Consider the following 14,614-nt stretch of genomic DNA (forward strand, 5'->3'; position numbering starts at 1 on the left):
TGATCAGTTATGGTTAGTTCTCAATACAGAAAATATAACTTAAGTGAGTAGAGTTCCTCTCTGTACTGAAATTAAGGAATTTTAGCAATCAACTTGCATAGCCTGGGGCTTTCACAAACAAACTCTCATTATAATACATATTAATCAATACCAGAGTACAGTTATGCTTCTAATGACTGGAATAAAGAGAACTGTCAGAAATATATTTACCGCTAATCATACCCACTCATATCTTTTCTGAGAACCTGATAAAGTAAAATCCTATTCCAGTATTCTACTCCATTGACTCCAGACTTCATGCAAGAACATGTGGAGGGAGTAAAGAGAAGAAATTTAAATATTTATTTCTAGTTAATGATGCTTGTAGCACAGCGGGTAGGGCATCTGCCTTGCACGCAGCCAACATGGCCGACCCGAGTTCGATTCCTCTGCCCCTCTCGGAGAGCCTGGCAAGCTACTGAGAGTATTCGATATGCCAGACACAGTAACAACAAAAGTCTCCAATGGAGACGTTACTGGGCCCGCTCGAGCAAATCAATGATCAACGGGAGGGCCTTTACTTTACTTACTTTTTAATGATGCTTGCATAAAATTATTCAGAAAATAATTTTCAAGCATAGTCCACTGTACATAAAACAGACCCCCCAAAAACATACTGTAGAATAACATTGGTTTGCCCTTCCTCCCTGGCCGCTGGGAGCTTGTGTTTGTTGATTGCCTCTCAACCTGTCAATTACCATTGTCTCCTGACCAGACTCTGACTTGTAAATATTCTCTTTCTCTTCTTTCTACTGTCCTTTGCATGGTTAGCTATTTCAGAGCAATTGCTTTTTGTGTGGATACAGGAAGACAGTTCAAAAGACAAGCCTGTGAGTTGGGAGTTGATTGACTCCAGACAATATACCTCCTGGACATCTGCTCTCTCGACTTAAGCCTCAGTTGCCCTTACTTCCCAAAAGCAGGGTTTCGACAAGGGCCTGGATGGACCCAGGGCAAGCAGTGAGCTATGAACTACCCTGGTATCAAAATGGGCCTGGCCAAGTTGCCCTAATGCTTACCTATAAGTTAAGAGCTTGGTCATGAAAACATTCTGTCATGATCCAAAAAGTAATAACTAGATTTGGACCCTGCTGGGGTTAGGAATGATTGATCCAGCCTGAGCACTGTAGTCTGAGTCTGTGGTGAGTTGTCCCCAGGAGAGTCACCCTATAAGCCTAAAAGTGTCTATTACTGTGTCCATACAGAATGGTAAATATTAGGAAGTAGAACTAAAGATGTTAATTAAGTTGCAGGTCTAAGGAGAGGAGAAGCATACCTTTAAGGCTGTTTTGTCTTTGTGGGCTGCAGGTGGTCGGGAAGACAGCAAAGAGATAGAGAGACAAAGAGAGAGAGAAAGAGAGAGAGAGGAGACAGATACAGTGGGAAGAAAGAATTGTGTGGTTAGCAGTTAGAGATAGGCACAGAGATATAGAGAGACAGAGAGGGTTGGAGGAGCTGGGAGAGATGAGAGATGAAATAAATGGCAACTAATCAGCAGCCAGCTTGGCCCTTGTTCTTCCTTCATCCATCCAAGGCAACAGCTGTCCTAGGTGGAGAAGTGGCTCGAGAGCACCGAACCGAATGCAGGAGGCGAGAGAAAGCCACCCAGAGAGCCCGCAAACATCCTTTCACGTGTAACCCCTGTGCTCACATAAGGGGCTCACACAGCCCGAGAGGGGGATTTACACAGCTCCACATGCGAGTAGGATTTTCACAACCTACAAAAAATGGAAAATTATTTGCATTATCATGATCTTGACGCTACTTGCCTTACTACAAGGCCATCATTTTTTTAAGTAATTTTTTATTTAAGCAATATGATTTACAATATTGCTAATAATAGAGTTAAGGTCAAGAATGTTCCAGTGCTGCCACCAGTGTCTGCTCGTATACCTCACTCCATCCTCTTTGTAAATTTTAATGATTGAGTTTGGTTCCCAGATTTACATTAAAGCAATGCTAATATTTTTGATGTACAGTTACCTCATCTCATCCCCAATGAAGTACATCCCGCCAGTAACCTCATGTTGCTTTCAGTCGATCTCACCATTGTCTACCATTCACATCCTTTCTTCTTACTTGGTATTTTCAATTCTTAAGGTCAAAGGTTTATAACCATATGGAAGATTTCATTCTCTTGCTTGATTTTCCATATACCACAGATGAGTATTATCTGGTATTTGTCTTTCTCCTTCTGACCCGACTTAATACAATACCCTCAAGTTTTATTCAAGTTGCAGCAAACTGTATGATGTCATCTTTTCTTATGGCTGCATAGTATTCCCTTGTGTGTGTATATATATATATATCATAATCTCTGTATGCATTCTTCTGTCATTGGACATTTGGATTGCTTCCATATCTTGACTATTGTACTAAGCAATAGTCAATTTTACTAAGTACAATTGTATTAAACAATTTGCAATGAATTAAAATGTGCATGTATCTTTTCTAATCAATGTTATTGTATTTGGTTGATAGATGCCAAGACATGAAATTGGATTATATGAAAGCTATAGTCTCAGTTTCTTGAAAAATTTCCATACTGCTTTTCATAGAGGCTGAACTAGACAATATTCCACCAAAAAGGAGTGATAGTTCCTTTTTCACAGCAACTCCACAAACACTAAATTGTTTCTGGTCTGTTTAAAAAAAATATATGTGATGATTCTCACTCCTGTGAGATGATGTCTCAGTGTTGTTTTGATTTGTATTTCCTTTATAATAAGTGATGATTAAGACCCTTACATATGCCCACTGTACATTCATACTATCTATATGTCCTCTTCCACATTAGTGCAGTGCTAATGTTCTTGATGCACAAAGTTTTCCATTTTTTATGGGTTTATTAGGTTTTCGGTCGTTGCTTGTAATCATTATGAGCATTTTATATATTTTGGATGCTAGTCTTTATCTGATATATTATGTAAAAATATTGTTTCTACTTAGTAACATGTTTTCTCACTTTAACCTGAGTTACTTTTGGAATATAAAAACTTTTTAATTTGATGTATTACCCTGGGTTTAATTTTATTTTTGTTACATTATCTAATGGAATCAAGTCACTGAAAATAGCTCTGAGGTCCATATCCTGAAAAGTTCATTTCCTGCATGTATTATAGATTCTAGTCTAATTTCAAGAACTTTCATCCATTTGAATTAACTTTTCTTACAGTGTGACATACTGGTTCAACTGCGTTTTTCTTTTCATGTGGCCTCCAGTATTCCCAGCTCCCATTTGATGAAGAGAATTTCCTTGCTCCATTTCATGTTCACAGGCCCTTTGTCATAGATTAACTGTCCATAAATCTGAGGATTTATCTGAAATCTCTATTCTATTCCATTAAATCTAATTCTTACACTAAGATTCTGAGAAGGGGCAATCCCTGTTGCTTATCAGGCATCAACCTCGTCTCCCTTTCTCAGTAGATACACACAAGGAAACAGAACAGTAATATAGTAGTCCAAGGCCTGACTTTCCTTCAACCTTGGCATTGAATAAAATTCAATTCTTTCACCTGAAACTTTAAAAACGTGCCAGTCTAAAAATATTTGTTCTCCCATTTTACAGTTAGCCTTATTTCAAGAACGTTGCTTCAGAAGTAATTTAGATTCCATCTCCCATTTTATATTTTCATCTATTAAATATAAAGCATTGAAAATATTAGATTGCGCTATACATCACTTGTATTATCATTTAACTGACATTTGAACACTACTTATTAATGTTATATTATCTTTTAGATTAATGATATATTCTATTGTAGCTATTTTTTGTTTGTTTGAGGGCCACACCGGGCAGTGCTCAGGGCTTACTCCAAGCCCCATGCTTAGAATCCTTTCCAAGGAACCATATTTGGTGCCAAAGATCAAACTTGGGTGAGCCAAGTGCAGCAATCACTCTAACTATATATCTAGACCTATTTCTATTGTAAATGCATGAAAATGCAAAAAAATGACAATAATTAGTATTAGTGAAGATTTAAAGCATGAGATTTTGATGCATTAAGTAGAAATGTTCACTTTAATTTTATCAAGTATTTACTTTATAAGCTACCATAATATACAATCAGTGCATCTTCAAATTACATTTGAAAAATATCTCCTTTTTTAAAAATTATGTTAAGATTTCTTTGAAACATCACACAAAAATAAGAAAATCAAAATAAATGTTTGTAATTTTTTTTAAATCTCATTGTCTGCTATACTACCATTAATCCTAAATTAAATCAATCAATTAATAAACTTCACTTTCAAAACAATTAATACAATTAACTCTATCCTATATAACATCTACAAAAATATTAAATAACAAACTAACTCTTACATGGGAATCTAAAATTCAGTGGATTCCACAGTAACTTTCAGGGAGTAGAGAATAAGGATTGACTATCAGTTGTGCACAGATCAACTTTTAGTGCAGAAAGCACAACTGGTTGAATAAACTCTGCTTCCTATCTTGCTGGATTCCTCAATCTTTCTGATTCTATGATAGCTCTATATTTCTTCCCAGAACAATTATTGTGCTGAAACCTTGGAATGAAGGAGAGATAGATACTTCAAGTATTTACTGTTCTGTCTGAAAGTCATCAAATATATGTGTTATCTATTCTAATTTTCATCATTGTTGAGTAAAGATTTATTAGATATCTGAAGTTACCTTGCTAAAAAAGATATATTTCAATGGATAAAACTATTTAAGAAAAGAGTCACACTTTATGTATGCATTCTGTCCTTTTCTCTATGTTGTTTTCTCTATGTACATTGATAGTTCTGATCTCTTGTACATAACTATCAATTTTCATACTAGTATTTTTTTCTCCATGACATAACATCAATGTAAAATTTAGTATACTTAAAAGTATTCCCTTACAGCATCTGAATAATTATTTAAATATTATTAGAGACCCAAAATGTCATTAGAAAATTTGTGGAGAAAGGTGGAAACATGGGCAATGTAATTAAGTTTTAAGTAGAACAGTACTATACAAGTTCTTGACATAGAAGGCAATTTATTTCTCAAACTCAAGATAAGGGTTATTCTCTTAGGGAAAAAACATAGGGAATACAAAAATATACATCAAAGTGTATTGAAAAAAGTTTTAATTAAAATTATAATTAAAGGCACTATAATACCATGGAAAATGAAATAAAATAAATAATAAGTATGCTTTTGAAATTTGTTTCTTTTCACCTTTATATTTTGAAAACTTTTAATTCTTCTTTGGGTTCAATTGTTATATAGCATATACTCTCTTTAGAGTTTATCACCATGACTTTTACTAACAATAAGTAAGTAAGTAAGTAAAGGCCCTCCCGTTGATCATCGATTTGCTCGAGCGGGTCCAGTAACGTCTCCATTGGAGACTTTGTTGTTACTGTGTCTGGCATATTGAATACTTCACGGGGAGCTTGCCAGGCTCTGCTGTGCGGGCGAGATACTCTCGGTAGCTTGGCAGTCTCTCCGAGAGGGGCGGAGGAATCGAACTCAGGTCGGCCATGTTGGCTGCGTGGAAGGCAAACGCCCAACCGCTGTGCGATCGCTCCAGCCCATAAAATATTCTACTAGCTGCATGGGCCGGGAATCAAACCCAGTCCTCCCGTGTGGCAGGCGAGAATTCTACCACTGAATATTGTTTATAATTCTGATTCAGAATATTCAGTGCATTCTGATCTTCTGAGTTCCAACTTCATGCATCTGACAGCTACCTGGTTTTAGGTGTCAGAATATTAATGTGTCTAAAACAGAACGCTCATATTTCCAGTCAAACACTTGTTCTACATTTGCGACACAACGCTCAATTTTCCAACTTTAAGTGGAAGCACCAGACTACATTTTATTACTCAAGGAACATGGGATACTCTCTCAACAAATCCTAAACTTTCTATCCCACAATCCTGTCTTAAATCCATCATTTTCCCCATTTGTTCTATTAATGCACCACTTAGATTCAGATTACCTCTTGCTTAAAATGAAAAGCATCGTGTCTAATCTCTTTACTTCCTCTTTTATTTTCCTCTAATATACATTAATTCATCTATTAGAACATTTAAAGCAGAAGTTAGATGATGCTGTAACTTTCTGGAATGATATGATGGATTCCCTTTGAATGAAATCTAGTGATGTTCTGTTTCCAGTGTCATCTCATCAGTCCTGTTCTGAGGCTAAACTAAACCCTGCCACAGCTAGGAACAAACTCCTTAGAAACTAGATCTTTGACCAGAGAAACAGTAAAATGGGTAGGGCTCATGTCTTGTATGCAGTAAACCTGAATTTGAGCTCAGCAACCACATCTGATCCCACAACCCCTATCAGAAGTGAACCCTGAACACAAAACCCAGAACAAGTCCTGAGTAAAATGGGTATGACCTAAAAGAAAAGATAATAGGTCTGAATTTGAATTGTGCACACCTGTACATACAGTATCCAGTGATTCTATAAATAGTCTTCATATGATGTTGAATATTTCAAGTACAAGAAGTTCAAAACACAGTAAGAAGATTGCAGACTCGAATCTAAATGCTTGCTCCATTGCCTACCTGCAGTAGGGTCTTTGGTATATCAGTAAATTCTTTTAGCCTCAGTGTCTTAATATAAAAAAAAAAAACTGGTTGTAAGAACTACATGATTTAATAGATTTAAAGTTCCTAAAGGAGTCACTGGCACATTAAAAATATCTTAATAATATTTAACTACATGCTTGTGCATTAATTTATTGTCAAAATATTTATAAAGTTCTTACCCTTGGCAGGGTATAGTAGAAGATTCTGTGAATTAGTCTTTGCCCTTTGTGGACTTAAAATTCAGTAACAGCTTACATTTCTCACCCACAAAGAAATGAATGCACACACATACACACAAGAATATTAGCAGTGGCCTATGGAAAACAAAAATAAAAGACCTAGAGACTGGAGAGATAGTAGAACAGTAAAGGAACATCCTTGGATGTGGCCAGCCCTTCTTAATTCCTGGCATTATATGTGTCCAGAGCACCATCAGAAATCACCCTTGTGCAGAGCAAGGAGTAGTCTATGAGCACTGCTGGGCATAAACCAACCACTCCACCCTCCAGCATATACACACACACCTACACACACACATACACACACACACACAAAGACATATTTGATTTCATTTGGATTACCAGAGCATAAGTTACTGAGTGACTTATATCATAAAAGTTATTGTGCACCAATTCTATAAGACAGAAGTCTACATGTAAGATAGTCATGATGGCTATGAGAATGTTTCATGACTCTCCCTAAATTCTGATGGTTTACTGGAAATCTTTGCCTTCCTTCACTCTCTACGTCATGCCATTACAGATGCATGAAGATAAAAATCAAAGGTCTTGAGAATCACCAGACTTTTGCTTCTATCTTCACATGGAATTTTTCCTCTGCTCATGTCTATGTACCACTTTCCCTTTTATATCAAGACATAAATCAAACTAGAATCAGGAACCATCCTATTCCAATATGTCCTCATATTTACTTCATCAGTTACTTCTACACTGACCTTTTCTAAATGAAAATAGATCTTAGACTGGAGTTAGGCCTTCAACACAGGTACTGGAATATATTTAACCTGTAACAATACCATATTTCCTTAGTATATTCAACACTTTGAATATATGTTTAAGTAATAAGAAAGTTATAAGAACATCTACTCTGTAACACTATGCTCCCATTATACATCATTTTTTTTCTTGAGCGGGCACCAGTAACATCACCATTGTGAGATTTGTTGTTACTGTTGTTGGCATATCGAATGCATCACAGGTAGCTTGCCAGGCTTTGCCACGTAGGCAGAATACTTTCAGTAGCGTGTGGGCTCTCTGAGAGGGGCAGAGGAATCGAACCCAGGTCAGCCATGTGCAAGACAAACACCCTACCTGCTATGCTATAGCTCCAGCCCAGAACATCTGCATTTGTAGAAAATTAGCTAATGCAGAATATTGTAACGATTTCGATACCAATCACATTATACCTAGTTTCATTATAGCCCATATTTTAATTTCTTCATCTTCCTAAGATTCATGAGATAAGCCATAGACAAGGAATTTAGATATAAAAATGGAAAGTAAATCATAAAAATTTGATTGCACAAGAGAAAAGAATTAGCTATTAAACTGAAGAACACATTAAAGAGAAAGAATTAGTACATCTACATAGCAAAAGAAACGCACTTCTGCACCCACTGTCAAATATCCTTGACAAGTGAATGGAACACTTCATAGAACTTAGTTTAAAGGAGTCCAGGGATTTAGCTCAGAAATAAAGTGGCCTAGTAAATAAAGATTTTGCTTTGCCTGAGTGAAGCTGAGAATTTACCTCAATTTTATTCCACACTCCTGAGTACAATCCCCTGAACTGCAATGTGCTCCCCAGCACAGCCCAAAAATGAGGATGACAAAGGAAGGGAAAAGACAAAAGCTTAGTTTAAAAACACATTACTACCATGGCATCCCTATCTTTCAGACATCTGCCAATACATTTCATCTCTGCATTATAGTGTCACAGCCATGTTTTCTTGGAAGCTTGCTTGACTGTACTACAGAGAGTGAAGTTTTACCATAAGAAAAAAGTGAATCTTCTTTTTGAGTCGATGTTTTCCAAAATAAAATCATACAGTCGGTTAGTGTATTATGACATGCATTGCTATTTTGATAAATCTTTCTAAGTTTTCTATCAGTCTATATAGAAAGTCTCCTACCCTATGCCTGACTGTCTCCACCAGGGCCCAACAGCTGAAGACCACCGAGGCCCAGCCAAGGCCTTGCTGAGAGCACTCTCCACACACTTGGATGAGCCTCACGCATAAAAGAACTGACAGAGGAACCCAGGTGTGTGGGACCCGGGGCTGAGATCTCCAAGCCTGTACAGTTTGGGACTGGACCTGCCAGTAACTAGACAGTTACACCCACCAACTGCCGTGTAACTCCAACAATGGCCAGGATCCAGAGATCATCACACTCAGCTCCTGGAAGACATCTTATCATCTCATTCCTAATTCGGTCAAACTGGCAGGCTACCAAATGTAACATGCCCACACGGCAGAGTCTGGCAAACTCCCCGTGGTATACCCAATATGCCAAATACCAGTAACAATGATGGGTCTCATTCTCCTAACCCTGAAAAAGCCTTGAATATGGCACTTAAAAAAAAAAATCTCAGGGCTAGGACGAAGAAGATGTTACTGGCACCTGCTCGAGGCAATCGACGAACAACAGGGTGGTCGTGATCGTGATCGTGATATATAGAAAGTGATAGCTTTTGTATTTTATTGCACTGATTATTACTTAATAGAAAAGTGGCTTTCTTTTGCTTTTAAGTGATGCAAAGTACCACACATCTCTCTAGTGAAACAATATTTAGGGACAAGTTGTGTTAAACATATCTCGCAGTCTGACCTCTGTCATGTCAAGAAGATGAGACAGCAGTGTGGTAATACTCCCTACCGACTTGGGTTACACTTTACTGAGGTCACTACAGGGACACAACCCTGACATGCCTGGCAGACTACATCTTACTTCTTTAAAAATATGTTAAGGCACAAAAAGATAATACAGCTGGTAGCGCATGTACCTTACACCCAGTCAACCTGGATTCAATCCCTGACATCCCATATGATCCCTCAAGTTCACCAGGATTGATTCCTAAGACACAGTAAACTCAGAGCACAACAAGGTGTGGCCCCAAACCCAAAAATATAAAAGAAAAAATATATACAAGTGAAATGTAGCAACTAAATCAATTTATTTCCCAGTGATGCACAGAGATTACTCCTGACTCATGCACTCAGGAATTACTCCTGAGTGAATTACTCGGGGGAGCATATAGGGTGCTGGGAATTGAACCCAGGTCAGCTGAGTGCAAGGCAAATGCCCTACCCACTGTGTTGTTGCTCGAGTCCCTTAAAAAGTTACATATACATAAAATGAGGAGCACACACACAAGCTTCCTTGGGGGGTAAAAGCACAAAGTAAATGTCAGGTAGGGTGAGGACACTAGAAAAAAGTGTGAGATTTTGCCAACAAATGTTCATCTGCACACACCATCATCAAAATTGGTAAATTCTCTCCAATTACTTTTCCAGTCCTAAGTTTCACTGTGGAAAGTTATTTCAGTGAAATGAGAATGAAATAACAAAAGGCTTTTTCCTGTTTCTTTAACTTTTAAAAGAAACTAATGTTTCATCTTTTAGTGACCCACACAGTCACTTCTAGCCATTAGCACACAGATTCTGCAAATGTGTTCTGTGAATTTCATTTTCTTCTCAACACCCACATCTATTTCTCCCTTTTGTCTTCCATCCTGAAACAGTAGTGAAAATATTAAAGTGCACACACACACACACACACACACACACCTTTTTGAATGAAACACAAAGGACTGCTGATTTACATGGAAAATGCATTCGATATGGAATCACTACCCAGTGGTATTCTAGAGTTTGTCTATATAGTTTAGAGACTCAAATTTCTAGGAATTTTGTCATCCTGTTATTACACAGTGATAATAAAAAATAAACAGCATAAACTTAAATTTTAGTAATTCATATTAGAAACAGGTGTCAACATTTTAAAGCCAAGGAACAAAAGAAAACATTCCTAATAATCTGAATGTTTATGTCTAAAGTCAATTGGCTTGCACTTTGACCTACTGCCAGTGGGGTTGGTCACAGAGAGTGAGATATGCACAGAAGGACACACACACACACACACACACACCCCAAAGACTGTCCAAGCCTGTGTGCACTTGCTAGCCATTTATTTACCATAATATCACTTTTCCACCTCCTTCTCAATATGTGAGTTATGTTTAAGTTAATGGAAACATTAAGAACAGTTAGTAAGAAGATCAAAATTCAATGGATACATTAAGAAAAGAAACTCAGATATTTCACACAGCCAATCATCAGGCACCCTTCAAATAAGGGTTGTGATAGTTTCCTACTCTATTTTTGTCCCTGTTGACTGCTACATCCAGAATATTCTATTTATCCTACTCTTTCCTGGGTGCATTTCTGCTTTCCCTGTAACCTATTCTGTTCTTTCCTGGGAGCATTTTTACCACCCATTTGTATTTTCAGATCTAAACTGTTTTTGCCATAGGGACTATCTTGACCTTGGGTTAAGACTGGGTGTTAGTTAAAGGGAGGCTCTCCAACATTTTACTTTATGCTTCTGAGGTCATTTTTGCATATTTGATTTATGTGATGGACAAGTTATACTACAAATTGATCATAGTTGAAGTATTTACACCAAAGAAATAGGCAATTGCTAAAAATTAGGCTCTGACATTATTGACTGTCTAGACTTAAGAAAGCAATGGAAAAATTTTAAATCTAATGCCAGACACAGTAACAACAAAGTCTCCAATGGAGACGTTACTGGGCCCGCTTGAGCAAATCGAGCAAAAATTGCAAAATGTCTATATCCATTACAATGGCAGTAATTTGTATGTGGTGTGTATACACACATACACAATTGCGCAGACACACATATCTGTACACAAAATGAGGTTAAAGTTTTCCAACATTTAAAAACTATTACTCAGTTCAGCAAAGAAACTGGTCATATCACTGATGGTGTGAAGTTCAAATTCTGCTTTTATTACTCTCCTAATTAAATAAAAATATGACCTCACATTCTGGTCAGAGCTACAGAAATTCATTAATTCAACAAAACATTCTGCCAGAATTAAAACATGGAATTCATAGAAAGGGTACTACACATACTACTATTTATCAAGATCGTTACGTATTTTATGCACATAATATTATCTATGATATAATGTAATATATACTTTGGTGTCTTGTTTTCTTTGATATCATTCTTTTTTGTTTGTTTTGTTTGGGGGCTACACCTAGCTGTGCTCAGGATTTACGCCTGGCTCTGAACTCAAGGCTCACTCCTCAAAGTGCTCAGGAAATCATATATGGAGATCATAAGTTTATGCTGGGGGTCAAACTTGGGACAGCCACATGCAAAGCCCTACCCAATGAACTATTGCTCTAGCATCCTTTGATATGATTCTTAATGTTTATGATCAACCTAGTATCTTTATCATCCCAAACAACTGACAGGTAAGGTAAAGTTGTTTAACTATAAATATTACCTTACCTTCCTCATGTGAAAACAAATAAAATTAGTGCCTGAAAGAACAGCTCTAAAATAAAATATTTATGCAACAACCCTACTGACTAAAATATTAATTGTTGTCATCAATTCAGCAAATATATTACAGCTCCTAATTAAGCTTTTCTAAAGACTTTGCATTTACAGTATGAAAAATGTTCCATCCTTACTCTGAGGTTTCTTATAGTCTAGTGATGAAAGGCATGTGTAAATTAACTAAAATAATTTAAGGATAGTTTGTCTTCTAACAGAGGAAAAAGCAAAGAAAAGCAAAAAAAGTAATTGATTTTATCTGGAGCACTTAGAAAGACTTGAAAGACAAGTTGGAATTTTGTGAAAAACTGTCAAGAGAAAGTTGCATGTGTCTCCATTGAGAAGGTCTGTGTGGAAAGTGGAGGTTTCAGGTTTCAGACTAATGAACTAAACACCAAAAACATCATCATCACAAATAATACCATGTTTGATTCCTTTATAGTGTATGCCAAAGACAATCTTACATCCTCAAAGCTTGACTTTTTTTTGCGATTTCTGAACCACATTTCATTTTAACAACCAAAGTGGAAATTATCTTCTTTCACGAGTAAAAAAAATAAGCTGACTTCAAGTGGAAAAAAAATTTTTTTTCAAGAAAACTCTATAGAATGTGTCCTATTGAAGAGTACAGAAAAGACTTTCCTGTGAATTTTTGAAAAGAAAAAAAAAGTGAGCACTGATTCCAAATCTAAAAACATTCAAATTAAGCAAGCCTTGTGTAAACAATGAGTAGTCCATCGATCCCTAAGGAGGATTTTTGTGGGAAAGCAGAGAGTGATACTTTTTAAAACAAGGGGGAAACGACTAAAAAAAAAAAAAAAGAATTATTTTACTCCTGTAGTTAATGTGTCTTGCAAGGGCTGACGCTCCTCAGTAAAGTTGGTGGAAAAGCTGATTCCTTTTGTTCATCAGCATATGCTAATTCTTTGTGACTTTCAAAAAGAAAGGAACATGCAACACCTGGACCAAAGCTTGACCCTTGCCCGCTCATGGACCTCCAGAACCTGGCTTACAGTCCTAAAAGGAAGAGGTCTATTAATCTTCCTCCCCCCACACACAAAAGTCTGACACGGAAGGTCTGCGGCCTTGACCTCAAGTGGCTCTGGCGCAGACCACAGGCCCAGTCTGGGTCCCACCGGGACTTGTGTTTAAAGCGCGTCCGCAGCTCTCGGAAAGGCCTTTGACTCTCCACTTGTCCTAACGTCCCATTACACGCACTCCAGGTCGAGCCCCGGCGCCTAGGGACCGCGTCCCTGTCCCCTCCCCAGTGACAGCTTGTCAGTCTCGGGTCCGAACCGAATTCGCCACATTTCAACTAAAATCTACAGCGGAAATGCAAAGAGCAGGAGCTGCAAACACTCCTCAGCCCCGAAGACTCCCGGAGTCTTCAACCTGCGGACGCAGGAACCGTCCCCAAGCTCCGAGTGACGGACGGTCGCGTCCCCGCGTGCGCTCACAGCCCGGGCAGCTCACTCCCCTGGGGGACTGCACAACACTATGAAGAACTAGAAGAAGAAACAAAAAAAAAACCAAGAGCCCCGGAGCCCCGGAGAAACTTCGGCAGGAAGGAGGACGCCGCACACACCGCGTTCCCTCCGTCCGGGACCCCTCGCCCAGCAGCGCGGGGACCCCAGACGCCAACCTGCGGTGAGCCCCGGAGCTCGGGGCCGAGACTCCGCAGACCGCGCCCTCCCGCGGCCGCGGGGGCCACCTAGGGGGAGCCGCGAGCCCAGGGCAGCGCCGATCGCGACGGCGGGGACGGCGCTGGGGGAGCCGGAGACAGTGCCCCGAGTTCGGGGGTGCCGGGCAGGGAAGCGCGACTCACTCACCAGCTGCAGCGCGCAGAGGCAGATGAGCGAGCAGCGCCCGGTGCAGCAGCCCATGGTGCCGGCGGGCGGCTCTGACAGATCCGCGTTCCGAGGGGGCCGCTGCCCCTTCCCGGCCCAGCGCGGCGGGTCCGACCCGGCAGGCACCACCCGCTTGGCCGCGCGGCGCCCGGCGCTTCCACGCTGTGCGGGATGAGCGGGCTCCGGGCTCCGGCTAGCGCCTTTGTTAGTTTCCCGGGCCGGCCGAGGTCGGGACCGGCGCGCGCGACCCCTCCGTCTGCCGGGGGTCCCTGCCTCCCACCGTGCACGGCTTGCTTCTTGGGGAGGGGGGAGAGCCGGGCGGGCGGGGCGGGGGGCGGAAGGGAGGATGCAGATGGTGAGTGGGTGGAAGTCTGTTGCGGGGAGGGGAGTCTGTAGGGGGTGGGCGTCTGAAAAGTGGAGTGGGCTGCGTGCGTGTGTGTGTGTGTGTGTGCGCGCGGGGGGGGGGGGTGTGGGTGTGTGCGTGTGCGTGCGTGCGTGTGTGTGTGTGTGTGTGTGTGTGTGTGTGTGTGAGTGGTGGTGGCAGGGAGGGGT

General features: G+C 39.7%; 1 protein-coding gene across 2 annotated transcripts in view; it reads right to left on the bottom strand.

Moving 5' to 3' along the window:
• The window catches only part of NKAIN3 (sodium/potassium transporting ATPase interacting 3), a 618,508-nt gene extending 604,304 nt beyond the window's left edge, over window positions 1–14,204 (bottom strand). For both annotated transcript variants that reach the window (XM_056111187.1, XM_056111184.1), the window contains exon 1: window positions 14,045–14,204. In XM_056111187.1, coding sequence (XP_055967162.1) covers window positions 14,045–14,098 — 54 coding nt within the window. In that variant the 5' untranslated portion in view covers window positions 14,099–14,204. The remainder of the gene's footprint in view (window positions 1–14,044) is intronic.
• Between the last annotated feature and the right edge of the window lie 410 nt (window positions 14,205–14,614).

The sequence above is a fragment of the Sorex fumeus genome, unplaced genomic scaffold (assembly GCF_029834395.1).
Source record: "Sorex fumeus unplaced genomic scaffold, SorFum_2.1 ptg000002l, whole genome shotgun sequence".
Lineage (NCBI taxonomy): Eukaryota > Metazoa > Chordata > Mammalia > Eulipotyphla > Soricidae > Sorex > Sorex fumeus.